This window comes from Aquila chrysaetos, chromosome 3 (genome assembly GCF_900496995.4).
Source record: "Aquila chrysaetos chrysaetos chromosome 3, bAquChr1.4, whole genome shotgun sequence".
Lineage (NCBI taxonomy): Eukaryota > Metazoa > Chordata > Aves > Accipitriformes > Accipitridae > Aquila > Aquila chrysaetos.
The window spans coordinates 30,018,509-30,041,118 of record NC_044006.1 but is presented as its reverse complement, the minus strand read 5'-3'; the positions used below and the strand labels follow the sequence as shown (position 1 = coordinate 30,041,118).

At 41.5% G+C, this 22,610-nt stretch overlaps 1 protein-coding gene across 4 annotated transcripts in view; it reads left to right on the top strand.

Annotated features, from left to right (window-relative positions):
- Window positions 1-3,197, top strand: part of POU6F2 (POU class 6 homeobox 2) — a 316,623-nt gene extending 313,426 nt beyond the window's left edge. For 3 of the 4 annotated variants that reach the window (XM_030009371.1, XM_030009370.1, XM_030009372.1), the window contains exon 10: window positions 2,374-3,197. In XM_030009371.1, coding sequence (XP_029865231.1) covers window positions 2,374-2,878 — 505 coding nt within the window. In that variant the 3' untranslated portion in view covers window positions 2,879-3,197. The remainder of the gene's footprint in view (window positions 1-2,373) is intronic. The other variant, XM_030009373.1, reaches the window with a different exon arrangement.
- Window positions 3,198-22,610: the final 19,413 nt, after the last annotated feature.

The following is a 22,610-nucleotide window of genomic DNA, read 5'->3' as shown; positions in this document are numbered from 1 at the left end:
CCATAAAACCCATTGATTGTTGTTAAATACAAAAAGCTCCATAGGATCCTCTCACTTCTATGGTCTCCCCTACTGTTTTTTCTTATAAGATACCTCCCTGTAGAAAATAACCTTTATTCAGTCTATACAAGGATACTACTGCTGGGAAATTTGTTTCAAGACTTGTATATCGTTATACCAAACAACATGTACTGCAGTATCAACACTAACAAGCAATGCCAATGCTATGAATACTATTGCTCCCTGTTGCTAAGGATTAATTTTATTATTTTTTTTTCCCCTGTGGTCAATTGGTGAAGAATGCCTAAAACAGGTGGAGTTTTTAGCAATTGCCAATTTGTTGTAGTCTTAAGTTGCTGTTTAACATACTATACTTTAAAGTGATAAATTGCAGTTTCCTTTGCTTTTGTCTAGTTTGCTGTCTTCTCCTTTCCTCCATCTACCCCATACCTGAGAAAACCACTGGGGATGGTTGAATTTTACTGAGAAAGGGTTCCTCACTAGCCGATTATCATGAAAACCCCAATAAAGATGAAGTTGGAGCATAGGTGTGGCTAACAAAAGCCCAGAATGTGGAGACTTTTTACAGAGGGCTCCTTAGAGGGGCAAATTGCTCAGAACAAGAGGACTGGGTGCAGAAGCTGGTCCCAAATACTTGCAAGGTTATAGGGGGTTTTATTTCCTTTGACCACCCTGGAGGGATATCATTTTGGGGTGTAGTAACCTGCTATGACTGTGCATTTCTTGTTAAGCACCAAGACAAGCTGCTTCAGTGGCAGTATGCAGTTCCTCAGAAATAGTAGGTTTAACTTTTCTTTTAATGGTAACAAAGGAGTTTCAGCACAAACTCCAGGGTAGTGGAAGGGACAGTAAGGTGAGCAAGTTGAACGACCAACTTGGAGACAGAAGTAGAGTCTCCTGGTGGCTTGTGCAGGTCATATCAGCAATATACCACCTTGCTGATATGTTCTGTGTGCAAATAACAGCATTTTCTTACCCTGAGACAATGCGTTCTAAAATATACACTTCAGCCTGAAATATCACTGGACACCAAGGAAGGACACCTTGCAGTCAATACCACACTAGGATCCCAGGCACCAGTTACAAATTCTTCGGAGCGTTATTATCTGAAATGATTTCTTGTCTTATTCTTTGTTTGTGAGAAATGCTTTGTTTCTTGCTGGAATATTTTCTGCAGCTGCCACGTGCTGAATAAAGACACTAAAAATTGCCAACTCCAGTCACTGAGTTGCTTCGCACAAAAGCGTTGATTCGATCAGTCTCATCTCCAGAGCACATCGTGATTAGTGGCGGCGGTGGCGGTGCTTCAGCACCGGGCAGGCTGGGGAGTGCAGCAGCGCTGTGCACTTAATTGTTGCCTTTCCACAACGTTAAATACCGCAATATGCGGGGTGGACATAGGCGAAGTGGGGAAAAATGAATGGGTGGCATCAGAGGACTTGAGTTAAGACTTTTTTAATGCGTAGCAAGAGAGGATGAACTCGGTAAATGAAAGAAACAAGTACTTATAAGACTTGAAATGTGAATGCAGCTCTTCTGTTTGTTTTTGAAGGGATTAAAGCTTTGTGTGGCTGCTTTTCCAGATGTTTTATAATACTTGTAAAATCTGGTTTGGCAAAAGAATTTTGATGGCAAAATGATATATAGAAGACCTCATTTACAGGAAATGATATCATTCTGGTACAGTTTGCAGAAATCCCACAATAAACCCAGCTTGGTGCCACAGCATATTAGTAGACTATTATGCTGGGTTTCATCTGGAAAACATGAGTCTTTCTTTGCACATTGTGGGGGCAGTCAAGATAATTGCAAAGTGTCCAGCTGTTTCAGCTGAACACCACCGTAGCTATGGGAATCTTTTTCTGACCCAGAAAAGGGATATAACGTTAACTTGCAAACAGTGAAAATTGCTGAAAAATGAAAGGAAAGGAAACCTGATATTCAGAGGCTAGTAACTGCCATTGGCTTGTATTATTAAAGCTGTGGTTTTTGGACAACATGGGATGGGAGGGGAAACAAAAGGATTAATCACAAAGACAAGATGATAAAGAGCAATTGCCTTTGATGTCATTTCCTGTAATTAGACTTAGCCTTAAGGGTTTTGAAGATCGTCAGAAATACGAAAACGTGACTCATAACCTGTATTATTTAGTGTACTTAGAATTTTGTTGTAGTGCTCGTTTTGTGTTAGCTTAAATATCTAGCTATATATATATATTTATAGATATACCTATCTGATAGTTTTCATAATCCATTGTAAATTATCTCTGCCAGTCAATTAGTCAGGCAGGCAGGAAGTCCCACCCTGGCAGAGCATCAGTGTAAGACTCTTCTTTCTCAATTTTCCCTCAGACACACCATCCTGAGAAGCCACTTTTTCCTACCACAGGAAGCCCAAGAGAACACTATAGCTAGCAGTCTGACAGCCAAACTGAACCCTGGCCTTTTGTATCCTGCCAGGTTTGAAAAGCTGGACATCACCCCTAAAAGTGCCCAGAAGATAAAGCCGGTGCTTGAGCGGTGGATGGCTGAGGCTGAGGCCCGCCATCGAGCAGGTATGCAGAACCTTACCGAGTTTATTGGAAGCGAACCATCTAAAAAGCGCAAGAGGCGTACCTCATTCACGCCACAAGCCCTTGAAATCTTGAATGCCCACTTTGAGAAGAACACGCACCCCTCTGGGCAAGAAATGACAGAGATTGCAGAGAAACTGAACTATGACCGGGAAGTAGTTAGAGTTTGGTTCTGCAATAAGAGGCAAGCACTGAAGAACACAATTAAACGTTTGAAACAACACGAGCCTGCGACGGCAGTTCCTATGGAGCCTTTAACAGACTCTCTGGAAGAAAACTCCTAAAAACAAAACAAAACAAAACCACACACAAAAAAACCCGCACCAACAGAAACGTAACCATTTGAACTCTGTGAAAATACCTGTTCATCACCCTTGTAAGTAAAAGACTGAGAAAACTACAAGAAGGACAGAACAGTTTATAAATGTCCGTGGGTTTTCCTATTTAAAAAACAAAACAAAAAAATACACAACACTTAGTGTGTGTGTGTGTCGTAGAATTAGTTCCCCAAAAAAAGAAAAAGCCAGTTTTTTAAAATGGACTTAAAGTAAACCAAATAACTGCTTACTTTTTTTCTGTATATTATGAAAATGTGAACACATTTTAAGGAAAAACAAAACAAAACAAAACAAACAAAAAAAACAGAAAAAAAAAGAAAAAAAAAAACTTTTATCTGTTTAAAAGAGAATACAAGCCTGCCACCTGGAGGAGTGATTGTAGCCTTTCAGGTATCAAGTGCTGATTCACTATGAAAACTATTAACCAAAGTCAGAAACATGGCATTGCAAACTAGATTGTTAGTCTACTCTTTTATGAGTGTAAAATTGTGTTACAAATTTTTACATTTGTATTTTGCAAAGAGGAAAACAACAGGATTAATTTCTCTCATCCTTGTTCCCACCCCCTGCAGGTGTGTACAAACAGGTGTTTAAGCCATTCCATAGTGGTCACCTCCTTTTCTTTTCTTTTAGACAACAGCTTTGCAATCTCCAAGTGTTTGGGTGCCAAAAATAATTTATTTTTATTGTGATTTGTGGGGTTTGGTATTTCTCTTCTAAGGGTATATGTCTTGGTTTGCGTTTCTTTTTTTTTTTTTTTTTTTTCCCCCTGGTTCTTTTTGCTGCCTCCCCACTTCCAGCTCATTCTCCACCCCTTCCCCAAACCCACATAACCCAGTACTGTTTGCATATTTTTAAAAAGAAAAGTGAAATCTGAACACTTTTATATTGATATGCTGAAATGCAATAGAGGACAAAGAAGGATTAGGATTATGTCTGATGAACTGTCAGCCCACGCTGAACATTGTGCTTATTGTCAAATGTGTAGCTTGGGATTTCTCTGTCCTTTGGCCATGAACCTGGAGAGGTTACCAAAACTCATTTTGTAGTATAAATATAAACTGCACACTTGGTTCAGTACTGCATCTATATTATCGTTCTGTTTGAAGCAATTTCTCTCCAAAGCCTGCTAGCCAAAGAAATTTCTTGAGATTCTGATGAAAACAAATGGACAGGCCAAGAAGTGATGAGGATATTTTGATCGTTACGTCACTGTGGACTGTTTCAATGGTAGTGCTTTGTTCCTTCTGCTTTTTTTTTATGTCATCCTGATACTGATGCTTGCCCTTTTGACCTTTTCAGCAGGAGGATGTGTTTCTGCAGGTGTTTGCTGTGACTGCTGGCTAGACTAAGCAATCAGGATTTAGGGAAACCCTTTGGGAATAGTAAGGTGGGTCACCTGCAATATATTTCAAGTGAATTGATTTCCCTTTAAAGACAACTTAGCTCTGTGGCTTCCCTTTTGATTGGACAAGCATCTTCTAAAATACTCCAATCATTGGACCTATGAGTATACCAAGGCTTAGAGGGAGAGAAGGGTGTTGCAGGTTCTCAGTGCGGCCTGGGCTGACCCGTGAAGGTCACCTGCGATTTTCATCTTCTGCTGAGTTCTGCTCCAGCCTTTGGGGTTCAGGCCACTATTAGGGTAGAAGCTGCATCTTGATCAGGACTTTCCAAAAGATAACATTGGGGATTTCGTTCAGCTCACTGTAGAGGTGGTAGAGTAAAATGCTGCTGGTATAACTCCTGATTGCATTCACTCACCTCAGGATGGTTGCACTGGATTTTTGCTGGTCTACCCAGGACGTTGAAGGAGGTTCTCGAAGTGCTGGAGTCTTCAAATAACACCTCTCTTACAGAGTTTTCAAGAACTCCAGGCTATATCCAAAATTTAGGGAAAGAAAGGGACTTCCATTAAATTCACTACGCTTTGAATCTGGCCCTCGCTGTTTTATTAATGGGATTTGCCTTGTAGAATGGGGTATTTGCTGCATGGTTGGTGGAGTTTTAAGGCTTCAGAGACCATGATCTGTGCCAGAAACTGCCTCTAAATGTGAGCACTCTCAAAGGTCAGGGTTGGAGAGCACTGAGGATCCAGTACTCCGAGCTGGGCTTAAGTCCAGCAAATGCATTTTAGGCTTTAAGCTTCAGCAGGGTATGTTTAGGGATATTTTCAGTATTGCTTTTATGAGGAGGAGAGTGAGAATTGTTATTGACTCTTTTCCGACTGTTTCTATATAAATATCTGCCGGGGGGAAAAAACACCTCAGTAACCACAGGCAAATTGTGAGGGACAAAAAAGATGGTTTACCCAAGCTGAGCATGTGAAGTAAAGAGAGTCTCACAGCAACATCTGCCCCTCTGGGTTTTCTTTCTCCCTCTCCATCCATAGATACCTATATCCACATATATCTGTGTTATCTATACCAAACAGCCCTCAACTTGTGGCCACAATTCAATTTGTGTAACGATCAGGAGACCACCCAGAAGCCAACAGGGAAGCAGGAAAGATCATATTTGGAAGTGGACACTCCTGAAGTCCTACCCATGTCTCCAGTATGCTGCTAATTGTCCAGTCATTAAGGCCACATACACGATTACCTGTTCAGCCACCCTTGAGACCATACGCACACACACAAACACACACACTCCACCCCCATCATCAACAGCCTGGGAACAAAACCATCAACCATTCTTTGCCTAAAAACTAAATTACCAATTCTCCCAGGGACCGCTCTAAATTTTGTGAAGAAAAATCCCCCAAGAAGAAAAGTTAACTAAACAGTGTATGAAAGATACTAAATGTTTAAAAATATGCTGGCACCAGTTATATAAGCTCTTTCTGTTCCAAAGTACATATCGGAAGGATATAACTAGGACAGTGAAAATGTAAAATAAATATAAATTGCCAGCTTGGAAGAAAAAATGATGTTCATCCCACAGTCTTAAAACCATTCATGTGCAGTGATTTTTTTTACAGTTTTCTAATTTTGTATTATGTTTTGTAAATTATTTATAAAGTGTTGTAATGCTTCTTATATTAATTTTTTTATAAACAAATTTTTGCTATGAGGCATAAATGGTGCCTGAACAGATTCTTAGGAAGATAAATTACGCGTGAGTCATACATCTTTAGGGGGCCATAAATATTTTGTTTTATTTTGTTACTGGCAACAGTTCTGGTTTCCATTTGTAAACAATTTTCATGTATTGATTACATTTGAATACCTTTTAATTTTGCATGTGACTAAAAGATAGATTGCTACCAGCAAATGAAACAAAAGTCTCTTCAGTCATATGTGAAGGTTTAATAGTTTTCCGATTTATTGATCATTGAATTTTTTTAAATATATATATATATATAAAAAAGTATTATTTGAATAACGAACCAAGGGTTCACTTGCTGTTCTGATTTTGTCTTTTTATGTTTTTCACTAAAAAGCTATTTTGGACAGTTGAAGAAATCAAATGCATTCAAATGGTTCCACTTTCTTTACGTTATTACCACAAAAAAAAAAAAAAAGAAAAAAAAAAAAGTAAAGAAAATAAAAAAGAGAGAACAAGAAAGCAAAAAGGAGCTAGGAAGGAACAAGTAGAGGCGTATCAAAGAACTCAAGCTATAACCAAAAAGAAATATGTAAAATGCCTTTGCTCGTCTTCTCAATGCTGGACCAAAGCTCAATGTATGTAGGTATATGCACATTGTATAGATATGGCTAAATGTTGCTGACAATCTCGCAATACTAAACTGTTACTATTAAAAAAAAAAATAAATACAAAAATAAAACTGTTCATCAGTGTTTTACCTCAGCACTCTACTTGTACCCAGTTATTGACCAACATTCAAATAAGAAGATAAGAGAGGAAATTGATTTCCATGTCAATGTTTGACTGTAAAATCTGTTTGGAAAACATTTTGTAATGAGCTTTTTGTCATGTGGTTTGCTTGTTTCCAACTTGAGATTATGTGGGGCACATTTGTTTATTTATTGTTAAAAAGTGATATTATTATTATTAATAATTATTATTATTATTACTATTATTATTATTATTATTTTCGTCCTATGTGCTATAATCTACAGAATGGTCACCAGGGTCACTTATGAAGCACTGCAAAGAGATCTGTTTTTCCATGCATGGAGCATGCAGCGGGAAAGATGGCAGTACAAAATGGACTGTATTGTGTTGTTCAAAAATAAGAATAATTACAAAAGGAGTTGATGTGGTGGACTTGTGACCAAGAAACCAAACTGGATATTTAAAAGCTCCTTACTACTCTGACTTTGAAACCAAAGCTGATTTATCTGCACAGGTTGCTTAACATGAAAAAAATAAAAAAAAAAAAAAAAACTGACAAAAACTGTACTTAATCTAGAGCAATATCTGTATGGTCAGTAAAGCTGCACTTTGTGTATTTCTTAACAGCTTCAGATCTGTCACTTTTAATTTGTACCATAAAAAATAAAGAATTGTTTGACATGAAAAATAAGCTCCTTTCATGTGTTTGTCTTAAATCTCATGCATTATTCACATGATCAGAGCTCTTGTAATTTCGCATCAGTTCGATACAAAAATAGTTAAATGCTCGAAAGAAAGGAAGAAAGAAAATCCTTTTGCACTGTGGAGCATCACTTTATCTGCAAAACTAAATGCTGTTTCTGTATCCAGAGTGGGCATGTACACTGGTGATGTCTTATTTTCTCTACAGATATGCAGAGCAGAGGATCTGCCTCAGGAGTATCGTGGAATCACTCAGGTGAGTGTGTATTATCCCCCCAGGCCAAGCGGAGCAAAGCACAGATGGACATGAAGGCCAGAAACGGCGAATCTCCCGGTGCTTCCACAGCTCCCGTAACAAAGCCCTGGTAAGTGATGGAGGGGGAGTATGGTAGCAAGATTGGGTCAGCCCTTCAAATGATTTCTTGCATTTTTGCAGAGCTCATGAGGTTCGTTCCTCATTTCTTTCTGTGATTATGATATTAGGTAGCAGAAATACCTGTTTTTTGGGCAACTTGCACTGAGTCATATTGTGTTCAGTCTAAATACAGGATTCTGAAAAATCAACAGGTTTTGAGAAATGAATTAGTTGTATTATAAAGTTGTTTTGGAAAAAAGCCTAGAAAAAAAGCTCTGACAATATTAGAACATTGTGTTTGAGACTTGGGAACAAAACTTTTGCAAAGCCTGTTTCCTTTGATTTTGTAAAATATTGTTTTACATTTCTAATACCATGTGTTAAATAATCAAAACCAAACCCAAAATATTTATTTGCATAGAAAATACAGGGAGTACCTGGGATATTTATTTATCCTGAATTTTTCCAGATTGGAATTTCCCTTTTCCGTGTGTTTTTTACTGCATTTTATGGGATACATAAGAAAGATAGAGGAAAAAGGTAGCTTTCTTGTAGACATGATGATCCAGGCATCATAAGCAGGGCAAAGTTGATAGAGGTATAGCCTTTTGTTAGACCAACAAGTATATGTGGAAAAAGTAGATAAGCTTTTAAGTGCCCAAATCCTCCTTTGGTCTGAAACAAAAGCAGCTGAATCCAAAGGTAAACAAAAGCCGAGAACAAGAAAGAAGACACTGGGGTACCATGATGATTTGAAGCCGTATCCTAGTACTACCTACACTGCCATTTCTTTGTATCATGGGCTAAACCATCATGTGCCTGCTTCATTTCAAAAATAGTGACGACAGGTTTCCACACACCACCTACACACAGGGAGTGCCAACACCATTCATCCCCAAGAGGGATGCCTTAGGACTGAGTAGTCATTACATCTACCCACTGGTAAATACCTGCTCCACAGCATACCTCTTATGGTATGGATAAGGACAGCCTAGCATGCTACAGACCTATGGGGGTATCAAAATTACACCAGCTCCTCTAGGCATCATGTCGCCACACCATGGTCTAATAGCCATACTTCAAACCCACATAATTCATCTACTTACATGATACAAGGATGTGGAGAATGACCCTTTGTGCTTGCATATCAGCTACTAAAATCCAAATGTGTATCTTTTCATTCAGTAGTGATAAAGTGACAAGAAAACACTGGTTAGAGGCTTTTTCCCCCTACCCTATTTAAAAATGCAAATCTTTCTCTTTGGATCATACTATAGGTATTTTAGCTGCCTCATAGGCACATGACCCTACCTAGCCATTATTTAAATAACCTGGATCTATTTTGTTGCAAGAAATAGTGACTTTGCAAATTGAATCAGTTATGTTCCCATTGATCGCTGAAAGCTCAAAATAGATCCTACCTTCAAGCTGTTGAAAGCTGACTATAGGACTTCACACCCCTTACTGCCTGCTTAAAAATCAAATTTCTAGAGCTTGGCTATGACAGTACTTCAAAGCTTCCTAAGTGCAACATTAAGGACAAAGAGCTTTAGAAGCACAGTTCTTTCCATGGCCTCTCTTTTGTACTTCTAGCAAAAAAGAATGTATTTGCAATATTCATGATGAACCATAAACTCACTCTGTGCCCTGCCCTTCCCTTAAGACAGGTGTGATGGGAGGAAAGCTGGCACTAAGATCAGAGAACTACACAGAAGCTGTAGAAGACATGTTTTTATATGGCCTATTCCCCTGTGCAGCTGCTTTATTACCAGTCACAGTCTAAATCTGTATCTGGGAGAAAAACTCAGGAATATTAGCAGGGCTTTGGTAAGCAAAGATTCTCTTCTACTGACTTAAACTTCAATTAAAGAAGCACTGAGGAAGCAAAACAGACTTACCAAGAGGGAAGGTTCTCTTGGGGTTGTTTTTCAGTCTGAGAATTCAGATTTAATATGAGTCACTCCCATACGAGATCATGATGTTCTTGAAAATAATTGAGAATTAAAGAGTTGGAAGGTTTTTTCCTTCTCTCTCCCTCTGCTCTACAGACCTGGAGGTTTGGTTTTTATCTCGTTCACAGTCCTTTACTGTTGCGTTTTGCCACATTATGGACAACAGTGGTCAGGACTGAGCAGAGAGTCACCTGGTAGCTCACCAGCAGTGACCGTGTTTTTTAATCCAGACCCCAATTGCCCTGATTTCTTCTGAAATGCCAGCAGCAGCCTTGTCTAATCCCCCAAAGCAGCTGCAGGAAGGACATGTAGCAGCTCATGTAATAATGAGTCTTTCACTTTATTGTGTTCATAAGGACACTGAACTTCTTGTATCATTGCATGATCACTGGCCTCATGTCAAAACAATTCGCAGCCGAAGAGCTGCGTGTGTGATCACATGCACACTCAGTGTGGGTAGGTCTTGTTCAGGCCGCAAACACACACACAAGCTCAAAGGGCAGTAAAAAATGGCTTTGGCAGTACTAAAACTGTGCTAGGGAATATATGAGTGGGCCAGAACTAGAACGTGAGATTCTGTTTTTGTGGAGCAGCAGCTCAAAATTGTGGCACAGCCCCCACTGGCACAACATCAACAAGCTTGTCAGGTCTGGACTCGCTTCCTTTAGAGACATCACATACTGCTGGTGTTCAGCTAATGAGCTCCTGGCTTTCAATTAACAAAAATCCATGCCCCATCCAGTCTATCCACCAGTACCATCAACAGGAAAATCTCCCTCCTTGTATGTTCTCTCTCAGTAATGGTCCCAGAATAGTCCCTCAGATGGTCCCAGGATGCTGAAGGTCTTAGAGGAGAGTGAGTAAGATGGTGACACTGCACACATCTGAATTGCATGGCAATTTGCAATTGATCCCGGGGGAGCCAGGATTGCCCCAGGAGCCGTGGACTCTCTGGCTGCAGTGAGTAACTTCCGCCTGCCCACATTTTTTTTTCAATTCATTGAAGAACTTGTGCTGACATTCAGTCATTCCTTCTAGTTTTTAATGCTATTAATTTTAAACATCTCATGTTCTCATGAACTGTTGATACCTTTCCTTGAAAATGTATAAACTTGTCTTTTAACGACCAACTGAAAGGAAAAGAAGACAAAGCTATGAGGATCCTTTAATTTCTTTTTGAAAAGAAGGCACTCTGGTGTTTTTTACCATCTTGTCTCTGTCCTTTCGACCATTTTCAGTTCAATTATGTGTTCTGAAACAGGGGAGCATGAAACTATCCCCAAAATTACCCCTTAATTCATCCAGGTTAAGCTACCTGAAGAGCAGCGGTTATTTCTTGAATAGCAACAGCTTTTTTGAGTTACTAGTTGTGGAAACTATAGGGACTGATCTTGCAAGTGCATAATGTAGGTAACTTTATTTGCCCAACTAGTGTTATTGATGTTTTGATGCTACCTTCATAGATACATTTAGTGACATGTGTAAGTCTTCATAGGATTGGACCTACCCTAGGCATTTGTGAATCGATACTCATATTTATCACTTTTTCTAGTTCATCCATCAGTAAATCTTGATATGTCCTTTATTATTTTTGAAACACAAACAACTCAGAGGGGACTGTATCTCAACAAGAAACGTATGTGCATATTCCTTCTAAAGTCAATACAGTTATTGTTTCTGACTCGGCAGATGGCTGCCAGAAGCACTTGCTACTGAAGATAGTCTGGGGGGGAACATTGGGGGAAACAGGATAAATGCAAGAGTGTGAGCCGTTAAATATTTTTAAAATGCTCTCTATTGGTCCACTGCATTTAAGATCCTTCCTTCTGAAGGTGCCCTAACAAATTCGCATACTGACCACTAATATGGAGAACTTAAAGCAGCACCATTTTGTGCCTGTGGTATACCTAATCCCAAGCACGTGCATCAGCAACCTGACTCTAAGACTTATCAGCTAGTCTGGGGATCAAAACTCACCAGGTGGTCTACACATCCAGAGTAAGGAACACGAAAGAGCAGGGATCAAAAATCCACATGGGCATATGCACTTTATAGGTCATGATATCTTCAAAGAAATTACTCAACAGGTAATACATAATAAAGACCAAAGACCACATCTGAGAAGGGAAAAGACAAAACTCGCAGTCATTTGTTAAAAAAAAAAAAAAAGAAAAGAAAAAAGGCACAACTGACAGAATATTTCTCTTCCTAAGATGTGTTAGAACAGCCGTACAGAGTAATAAAAGCCTATCAATCGCTTGGTATCAGCTGAGCATACACTCACTGTACATCAAGCTTGTGAGGAGTCTGTATTATTTATAACGTTCTTTCTTCTGCTGTGGTTAAAGGTGTGATATCAAAAGCGGGTCCTGTGGCCCCAGATATCAACTGAAGATGAGAATATGACAAGTTACATTTATGTCTGGAAATGGCTTGAATTTCACACTAAAATTGAAACCCGACCATTCTGAACAAGTTAACATTTTTTAAAAGATAAATGTTGAGCCTAAGACTATTTTACTGGAGTAATAGAAATAATTTTCCTAAAACTAATTTAAATCCTCTTTGATATGTAATCATTCATAGTTTTTAGACGGCACAGGAAGGTAATGTCCCTTTTCAGAGTCACATGTCATAGTTATTTTTTGATTGTGCACAGCTTGTTTTTTTCTATTATAATTATATGTAATTCTGTAATATGTAACACTGTATGTGCCTATATACAAAGCCAGCATCTCCAGCCTAGTCTAATCATGTCTCAAGTCAGTAATCAGTTCTGCGTGTATTTAAATGTTCACATAGCCGTGTTAGATTGGTACCGTAAAGAAACAACCCACTGGATGCTTGCTTTCTTTATTTACTTAGATTTCATACAATTTTAACCTCAATGCTTTAAAACATTGGCCAGTTTCAAACTAACCTGACAGAAGAGAAGAAACCTCACAGATAACTACAGGTTTAATGAAAATAGCCTAGAGAAGAAAGAGGCAGATTAGAGTCCCAGGTGAGAAATAGGCTGCAGTCAGTTCAACCCTTACTCAACACCAGAGAATCAACATGGGACAAGTAGAAAGTCCTTCTAAAATCCCCAGCTACAGCAAAAAATGTCACACTGAGCTCACGAGTGACTGAGATGTGCATCCTAGGAAACCAGATTTCATTAGTCCTGGTGCTCACAGTTCTTCATATTTTTCATGTGATTAACAAGACCAGCCGCCGATGCCTCAGAACACGCATACCAGCAAGGACCAGTCGGCTGTCTAGTCTCACATCCTTCCTTTCACAAAGCTCACTGCTAACTTCTTCAGAGAAGTAAATGTTGCAGGGGTGCGTTTAAATTACAATAAATGGGCACAACTCTTTCCCCAGCACAACAGGTAGGTAGGCCTTGGCTTCCTTTAAAACTGTTCCTTACTGTGGAGAGGTACCGTCTTTAAAAGAAAGCAGTCTGTCACTTCCATTTCCAATACAGCAGTTATATTGTAATTTAGGATGAAAAAAAACTCTAGCTGAAAAAAGCATTCCATTCCTGTTGCACTGGGAAGGTGATTAAAAGGAAGGGGGAGAAGAAAATAGCCTCCCAGTAGAAACTGTTTATGAGGTTTTGTATTAGAAAGTCTATTTTTCTGGCTCAGGGTTTAAATCAGAAAAACAGGCTACTTGTGAACACAGGAGAGAAATAAACACTTCTTTCCGTTCATTAATTTAACAAAATCTGCAGCAGGTTTGAGGCCATTTTTGTTCACCGCTGTCAGCAAGATTTTGCACGCTGGAAGCAGCCTATTTAAACCGGGGGGGGGAGATGTTCAAGTGTACGAGATTATAGGTTTACATGAAGTAGCTTTGTTGTTTAGCTGCTTGAGTGTTGGTTCCAGAACTGGACAGGATTTGGACATTTCTTTTCAATGCTTTCCTCTTCTTCTAATGCTCATCTGCTTTCAAAGAAGCTCTGAAGCTCACTGCCTTCAGCACCTGTGCAGTAAAATGGGTTAGAGGAGGCCAGCAAAGTCTATATCCAGTTCAATTTATCAGAATAAAGGTTGATCATGCTTGGCAGTGAGGCTTACTGCTCTCTCCCGAGCCCACCCATCCAAAGAGGAGAACACATGCCCCACCACAGAGCACTGTGCAAGCCAAATGTACTGCAAGGCTAAATGAAGCCCACACCAACCTTACAGGCAGCTCCCTGCACTGGGGGTGCGTCCTCACAAGCTGTCTGGTCATACACCCTGTGGCTGGAATAGGAGCCCTGCCATGCAGGCACCTGGAGCACGTGGTGCCTAGCTCTTGAAGGGTAAGGATACCTCAGTATGCCAGTATGGGAGATATGAATAGGGAAGCCAACTCATTGCGCAACCTCCGACACTGCGGAGCTGGCAAACACTGCGGAGCTGACCTTCCAGTCACCAAAACGGAAAATCTGATGAAATAGAGGGCTTAGCTAAGGAATACAGCTAACTGGTTAAAATACAGTCCTGGAGACCTTTTCTTTCGTGAGCTGGTAAGGTAATTTTTAAGTATAGTCCTGATAATCAATATGCATTTTTTCCCCTTTTCTTGGTCAGTCCTAGTGATTTTCCTTCAGGCATTTCAGTGTTTCAGCCACTGCTTTCCTTTGCCTTTGATGTTTACAGCACAACCTGAACGGAGTCGAAGACTATGAAAATAGCTGGTAGATGCAATTTACAGTCTTTCCCAACACCCTGATATCCAGATCAGCTAGGCAACAAGTTTCAGAAGATAATAATAATTTTCTCTTGGTGTAGGCAAATGTGCTCTGCAAACATCTGCAACAGTAGAATCGGCTGCTACGCCCATTTCTCATCCCTATTCCCAACTGCCAAAGATGACTGACTCTTCAGGTCTTCCAGCAGATACCCTCTTCTTCTCATTCACTAACTCATTTCAGTTGGGACAACCTCAACAAACACTTAGTATTCCAATTTTTTAAGCTAACCCCCATCTCTATGACTGAAACGGGTTGAAGAGCAATCACACAAGCCACTCCAACGGCAAAGGTGCAAAAAGAAAGGAATGAGGAAAAGGCTGAACACAGAAATATCATCCATGAGCACAGCTGGATCCAAAACCTCATCCCATCTAACACCCCCCCCCCCCCCCGCTCCTGCCAAGCAGATAACTATTCACTGCCTCAGAGTTTCAGCATGTCCTTTAGGGAGATTCACACCACCTATGATTGTGCTTTGAATTTTCTGCTCTCTTACATCCTCTCAGTAATATTTAATCTTTTTTCTTTTCTTTTGGCAACTTGAAGAATATCCCATATCTGTTCTGAAGAAGGAGAATTATTTGTTTGAGGACTGACTTGCCAGAAATACCTGTATTTTTGTTAATGAACCTCAGAGACTGTTTCCTTTAAACAAGGAATTCTGTGAGAAAAAAATAACCGAAATGTGCTCCTGTTTTTCATATCAATATTGAAGCAGTTTGCCCTTTTTCTTTATTAATTTTTTACCATTATGAAAAGACCAAATCCCTTCTTTGCCTCTCAATCTCATAAATTCTAATTTAAGCTGCCATTCTGGAGAAGAAGAAAAATTAAAATTCATCATTTTTATTTCATAAGGTAAGGTGGCCCTGGACATAAGCACGTCTGAGTAGAAAGCCGGTTGTTGACCACCTAGTACACTCCCTGCTACCATGCTGGGAGGAAGTTTATTGCATATGTGAAGTATCAGACTGGTAGAAAAATCAAGACCTATATTTTTCATTGGTGCAGTACAGCACATACAGCAAGAGAGAGAAAAAAAAAAAATCAAGCTCTATACGCATACACAGACCTTGTCCTTCCACTTGAGACTCCTGACAGAGTGCAAGCTACTGCCAATGTAACAACAGTTTTCCTGTTATAGATACCACTCTGCTTTGAGCCTGATTTGTCATCAACAATTCACCTCACATAGGACACCAAATGGTGTCCCTCATGTGAAAACAACTTGTAAACTAATAAATAAGAGGAAGAGATATTTAATAATTGATAATGAAATGGAGTAAAACCAGTGACCTTGGCAGGAAACATGCTGCGTCTTATTAGCAATTGCCAGAGCCAGTCATCCATCCTCCTTAAATCCATTTCCTGAATGTGTTGCATCTCTTGAATTTATACTGCTCTGGCATCAAACCATGAACATCACATTTCTGTTGTTGGCTGTCTTGCAGTCTAAATCCAGCAGAATTTGCTCCTCCTACCAGCAATGGCCTCTTTGTCTATTTTTCCTACATACAGATATATATGCTTCTCTAAATTTTCCACAAAAGTCTAGCTGTAGAAATATTTGTGGGTTCAATAATTTTATTGATCTTGGTAGCCTCAGGTTGCATAGTGCCTGAGCACAACTGGAGTTTATGGACTGCTGGCATGAGGTATATATTTTAGAGTTCTCCTTAGAAGCTAGAGGAAAAATGAGGGCTGTATCACTCCTTCTACAGGTTTTATGGTGGAAAAAAGTGCATTGTAGACAATGATTACTCAGTACGTTGTGCAAAAATCATTGCCAGGGACCAAAAAATCACCTCCTATACAGTGTTGTTGGCAGTACAACAAACATTCTACACCAGGATTTTTATAAGTAATATTAATCTTTCCTGCTGGAATTGGCCACTGTTAATGCACTGTCATGGTAAGGCTGTATTTTTAAGCCATTCAGAAGTGCTCCCATTTTAAATAAACTATTTTTCAAGTATCTTTCAACCATACCAATTGCATCTACATTTCCTTTCTGCATCTTCTAGAGACTTAACAGGAGCATTCAGCCTTTTGGAAGGGATGCAAGATTAACCATGTTTACCGTGTATGTACATATGAATATAAATTCATACAAATGCAAATGAGCATATACATGTTTATATTTGTGTATTTCTATTTTTATATATACATATACAAACATGCCATAGATGTGTATATAGAGACATAAAACTTTTCAGTTGTGGCCATTGTGGCCATTGTAGCCACATTTGAATCCATTGCTGAACAAATGGTTGACCCATTTAATCTTTTTCTAAAGAAATGCCTTGCTATGTTATTTTTGGCTTCACTTGCATTTTAAAGCACTCACCCCTAAATTAGAACTGGGGAGGTTCCAGGCTTCAGAAAAAGGCTAGCATTCACCAGTGTCCAGAACAAGAGCAGACTGTTCCCTGAAATAAACCTTCCTAATCATTTTTCTTAATGTGTTTGTATATCTTAAGGGCTCAGCAGCAGCACGGGAACAGGTCAAGTATTTTTGATGATTTCATTCCTTACACCACACAGCTAATTATTTTGGAAGGGTTTTTTTTTTTCTTTTCATCTCTTCATTCCGTACAAATATGGATTGATTTTTTTTCGTCTGCCATTGCCTGCAGCAAAGTGAAATGCACACATAAAATAACCGTATAAAAGTCTAACAACTTTTTTCAAAGTGTTCTCTTACACATCCTTCTGGAAGAAAATTCACAGAGGTTTGTTGTTGGGGGTGTAGGCGATGTTGCAAGAGGAGGGGGGATAGGATATTTATACACCTGCCTAGATTTGGAACAGTTTTAAAATAATAAAACTTCTTATGAGGATCTGCAAGGAAGGGAGTGAGCAGGAGAGAATTTGGATTCCGTGAGATTAGACTATAAGCAGTGTCAATGGTACTAAAAAATAAATGAGACTTGAATGAAAACTGGAAAAAAAAATTCTCTGCATGTGTGTTGAAACTCATTAGTGAATTTTGATTAGTGACTTTTCTGTGTTTGCTTTCTGAAGACATTTCGGGGTTTGAGCTGCAGTGGCATCTTTATTGTCTAAGTCTAAAACTGAAATAACCGCTTACACTAAGTTTCAAGTGGCAGATGCACTATCTTCACTAGCCACTTTGAGGGATGTTACATACAGCACAAATAAGATAATTGGCGGAAGCATCTCTCTGGGGTGTAAAAGAAGCCAGCTGCATACTCAGACTTCAAATTCAGGAGGGATCTCAGATGTGGTGGAAGCATCCAGTTCAGTGGTGAACAGCAAGTTACATTGTAAAATGGATGAAATTCAAACATAAATTATCCCGTCAAGATAGCCTGCCACTACTGGAAATTACTCGCAGCAGTCCTCACTGGTGTTGAATGATACATGCTGTTGGTTATTTTCCGCTACCCAATACAATCTAAAGTAATAGAGCTATTTACATGAAAGTCCATAAATTACTTAGCTCTGGGAACACTGACATTTTCCATCCAAACAACCACTTGGAAGGTTGTACAGAAGTATCCACAGCCTCCAAAGTGTTTGCATTTTGGCAGGGCACCCCCGAAGAAGAGCCCAATGGACTCTGCTCCCCCTTTGCTTCCCAGATGGGCAGATTGCCCCGTTACCTTCCTCCGAAAGCCTTTACAGTAGCTTCCCTGGCACCCCTCCGCACAGGCGTGTACCGGCTGCGCTGCTGCAGCGCTCGCTCGGCGCCCACCACCCAGAGCACCCGTGACTGCAGCCCCCTCGGATCATCTCGAGGCATTTATGGTTTCCCCCCCTCTCTTTCCTAAGGGCAGAAGTCACTGTAATCTCGGGCCAGACCTCTCCTCTTGGCACCATGAATGCAACATTCAGATGAACACAAAGTGAGCTGGAACAGGTCTTCGGGGGCTGAACGTCTGACAGACTAAAGCATACATCTACTGATTGTCTTTGTCAGCTCTTAGTAGACAATGTTTTAACATTTACAGGTAAACTGAATGCTGCCATTTCCAATACATTTACAGTAACAATCTCTCTCATCATTAATTCTACAGACTTCTATAGATGTTAAAATGGTGTTGACATTTAAAGCACACCAACTCTAATACTTGCAACAAACATAGATGTCTGCATATTTGAAAATAAAGTTCCACACTGCTGGCAGTTATTCTGGTTTCTAGGATTCAGCATTTGTCTTGGTGGGTAAACATGTATGTGTGTATTAGCAAATGCATGGAAAACTGAAGAGGCAATTTTAAAGGCACTCCCCTGCAATTTCTGAGTAGCAAAAGAGGGAATTTTGAAAACTAGTAGCTGTCTCAGAAGGCAGAGGTCGAGCAAGGATGGACCACCCTGGAGAAGGTCTATAGGGCTGGCAACATGGCAGGTGGACTCTGGGAGTCGCTGGCCCTTTTCTCTTTGAGGGGCAAAAATTCAGGCTGCATTTTCAGGCTTTGCCAGTTTGATTTATGGTTTATTTTCTCAAGGATGTGAACTTGTACGAAGACTGGTCCTGTCAGGGTGCTGAGGGCACTAACAAAACCTCACTATTCCTGCCCAGCCCTGACCCCGGGGCTCCCCCCACCCCTGCCCATGGCCCAGCAGCCCATTTCAGCCCATCCCAGGGCCATGGGTCCCTGCCACAGGAGTGCTAACCTCCAGCTCCCCACAGCCCTACCCTGGCACTTCACCCCACCGAGCCAGCCTGACCTGCTGGCTAATGTCCTGGTGTAGCCTCAAACTAGCCTCATCACCACCAGCTTGCCTGACAACCTGGGCTGAGCCCAGCTTCCCACCCTCCCTAAGCCTGTCCTGCTCACCTCTCTCAGGGCCGGTGGGACCGGTTCCTGGCCAGCACGTGCTGCTGGCTGGATCATCCCCTTTCCATCCTGCCCTGGCTGCCCCCAGATAGGTACTATGCAGTGTTAGCTTGGCTTTGGGAGAAAGGCTCCCTTGGAGAGGAGCAGTCTGCAAATGCTTCACCTGGATCATCTTGGAGACTGGAGCCACCTGAACACTCGGAGGTGCTTGTTCTACAGTTAGACCAAGAAACCTTTTCTTCCCCAGGCTTGTCCTGACTGTCTACATCAGAAATACATGTATCATTAGACCCAGAGACAAGGCTGAGCAAGAAGGCTTAATGAGGTACTGCACACTGTCAGAACAGTAACCTTGGAGTACGTATTCCCAGTCTATGGCAAACATGAAGTCAAACTCGTTAGCACAGCTCTCTGCTGCTGAGGTCATGGGCAGACCCACAGCAGAAACAGCAGCAGCTTAAGATCTTGATTGCCCAAGAGCTGACTGATACCAGCTTTTTTCTTGCTTCCTCTTTTGCATTGCATACCCTCTCCCCACTAAAAAAAGTGGTTTAGCAGTCTAGTTTCAAATGGCCCATGACTGTGGGTTTAAGTGTATGGTGAGGCAATACAGCTGAGTGCCTCTGAGAGCTTGCAGGTTCTAAAAGGGGCTCAATCCTGCCCCCACCTCTGCTGCCTCCAGTGCTTTTTCCTAGCTGTTCAGTCCTTCAGTCTCTCTTCTACCGGCTCTGATGCTCATCCAACTGCAAGGTAAACTCACCCAGCTCATTAATCCAGGAGAAAACACAATGGGTCAAGGGCTACCTGAGTTAGTTTTCCACTGAATTAGTAAATTGAATTTGGCTTACCATGCTATCAGAGAAGCATCACAGCCAATACAAAGGACAAGGGGAGTGGGACTACTCTCTTTTTATAGTAGCAAACTGCTAGATAAGCTTCTGAACATTGTCTAACCACACATAAAGGTGCCAGACCTACCACTGATATGACTGAGGTGTAAGTTCATATTATAGACTTGTAAGACCCTCCAACATAAATGCCTCTATGCAAATGGGGCCCCGTGTAGCATGGGGAATAAACAAGAGGATTTAGAGACGTGTGCATGCCTGCAGGGCTATGATCTTACTGGCATCACAGAGACGTGGTGCAATGGCTGCTATGACTAGAGTGTTGGCATGGAAGGATACAGACCCTTTACGAAGGACGGGCAGGGGAGATGAGGAGAGGGTGTCACCCTCTATGTCAGTGACCAGCTGAAGTGTCTGGAGCTCTGCCTGGGGATGGATGAGGAGCCAAACAAGAGCCTATGGGTCAGGATTATAGGGAGGGCAGGGACAGGTGACATTATAGTGGGGGTCTGCTACAGGCCACTCGACCAGGAAAACCAAGTGGGTGAGGCCCTCTATAGACAGATAGAAGCAGCCTCATGTTCACAAGCCCTGGTTCTCATGGGGCACTTCAACCACCCTGGTATCTGTTGGAGGGACAACATGGCAGGGCATAAGCAATCCAGGAGGTTCCTGGAATGTATTGATGATAAACTCCTTCTCCAAATGATAGAGGAGCCAACTAGGAGAGGTGCTATGCCAGACCTTGTTCTCACCAACAACGAGGGTCTGGTGGGGAATGTGAAGCTCAAGGGTAGCCTTGGCTGCAGTGACCATGAAATGGTAGAGTTCAAGATCCTTAGGGCAGTGAGGAGGGTGCACAGCAAGCTCGCTACCCTGGACTTCAGGAGAGCAGACTTCAGCCTCTTCAGGGATCTGCTTGGTAGGGTACCATGGGATAAAGCACTGGAGGGAAGAGGGGCCCAAGAAAGCTGGTTAATATTCAAGGGTCACCTCCTCCAAGCTCAGGAGCGATGCATCCCAACAAAGAGGAAGTCAGGCAAAAATGCCAGGAGGCCTCCATGGGTGAACAAGTTGCTCCTGGACAAACTCAAACACAGAAAGGAAGCCTACAGAGGGTGGAGGCAAGGACAGGTAGCCTGGGAGGAATACAGAGAAATTGTCTGAGCAGCCATGGATCAGGTTAGGAAAGCCAAAGCCCTGATAGAATTAAATCTGGCCAGGGATGTCAAGGGCAACACGAAAAGCTTCTATAGGAAGGTTGGTGATAAAAGGAAGACTAGGGAAAATGTGGGCGCTTTCCAGAAGGAAACAGGAGAACTGGTCACCTGGGACATGGAGAAGGCTGAGGTAATCAAAGACTTTTTTGCCTCAGACTTCACTGGCAAGTGCTCCAGCCACACCACCCGAGTCACAGAAGGTAAAGGCAGGGACTGGGAGAATGAAGAACTGCCCACTGTAGGAGAAGATCAGGTTCAAGACCATCTGAGGAACCTGAAGGTGCGCAAGTCCATGGGACCTGATGAGATGCATCTGCGAGTCCTGAGGGAAATGGCAGATGAAGTGGCTAAGCCACTATCCATCATATTTGAGAAGTCCTGGCAGTCTGGGGAAGTTCCCACTGACTGGAAAAAGGGAAACACAACCCCCATTTTTAAAAAGGGAAAAAAGGAAGACCCAGAGAACTACAGGCCAGTCAGTCTCACCTTTGTGCCCAGCAAGATCATGGAGTGGATCCTCCTGGAAACTATGCTAAGGTACCTGGAAAATAAGGAGGTGATTGGTGACAGCGAACATGGCTTCAATAAAGGCAAATTGTTCCTGACAAATTTGGTGGCCTTCTGTGATGGGGTTACAGCATCAGTGGATAAGGGAAGCAACTGAGGTCATCTACCTGGACTTGTACAAAGCATTTGACGCTGTCCCACACAACATCCTTGTCTCTAATTTGGAGAGACATGGATTCAATGGAGGGACCTGTCGGTGGATAAGGAATTGGCTGAATGGTCACACTCAAAGAGTTGTGGTCAATGGCTCAATGTCCAGGTAGAGACCAGTGACAAGTGGCATTCCTCAGGCATCAGTATTGGGACCAGCTCTGTTTAACATCTTTGTCAGCAACCATAGACAGTGGGATTGAGCACACCCCCAGCAAGTTTGCTGACAACACCAAGCTGTGTGGTGTGGTCGACATGCTGGAGGGAAGGGATGCAATCTAGAGGGACCTTGACAGGCTTGAGAGTTGGGCCCCTGCAAACATCATGAAGTTCAACAAGGACAAGGGCAAGGTCCTGCACATGGGTCAGGGAAATCCCAAGCACAAATATAGGCTGGGTGGAGAATGGATTGAGAACAGCCGTGAGGAAAAGGACTTGGGGGTGTTGGTTGATGAGAAGCTTAACATGTCCCAGCAATGTGTACTTGCAGCCCAAAAAGCCAACTGTATCCTGGGCTGCATCAAAAGAAGCATGACCAGCAGGTTGAGGGAG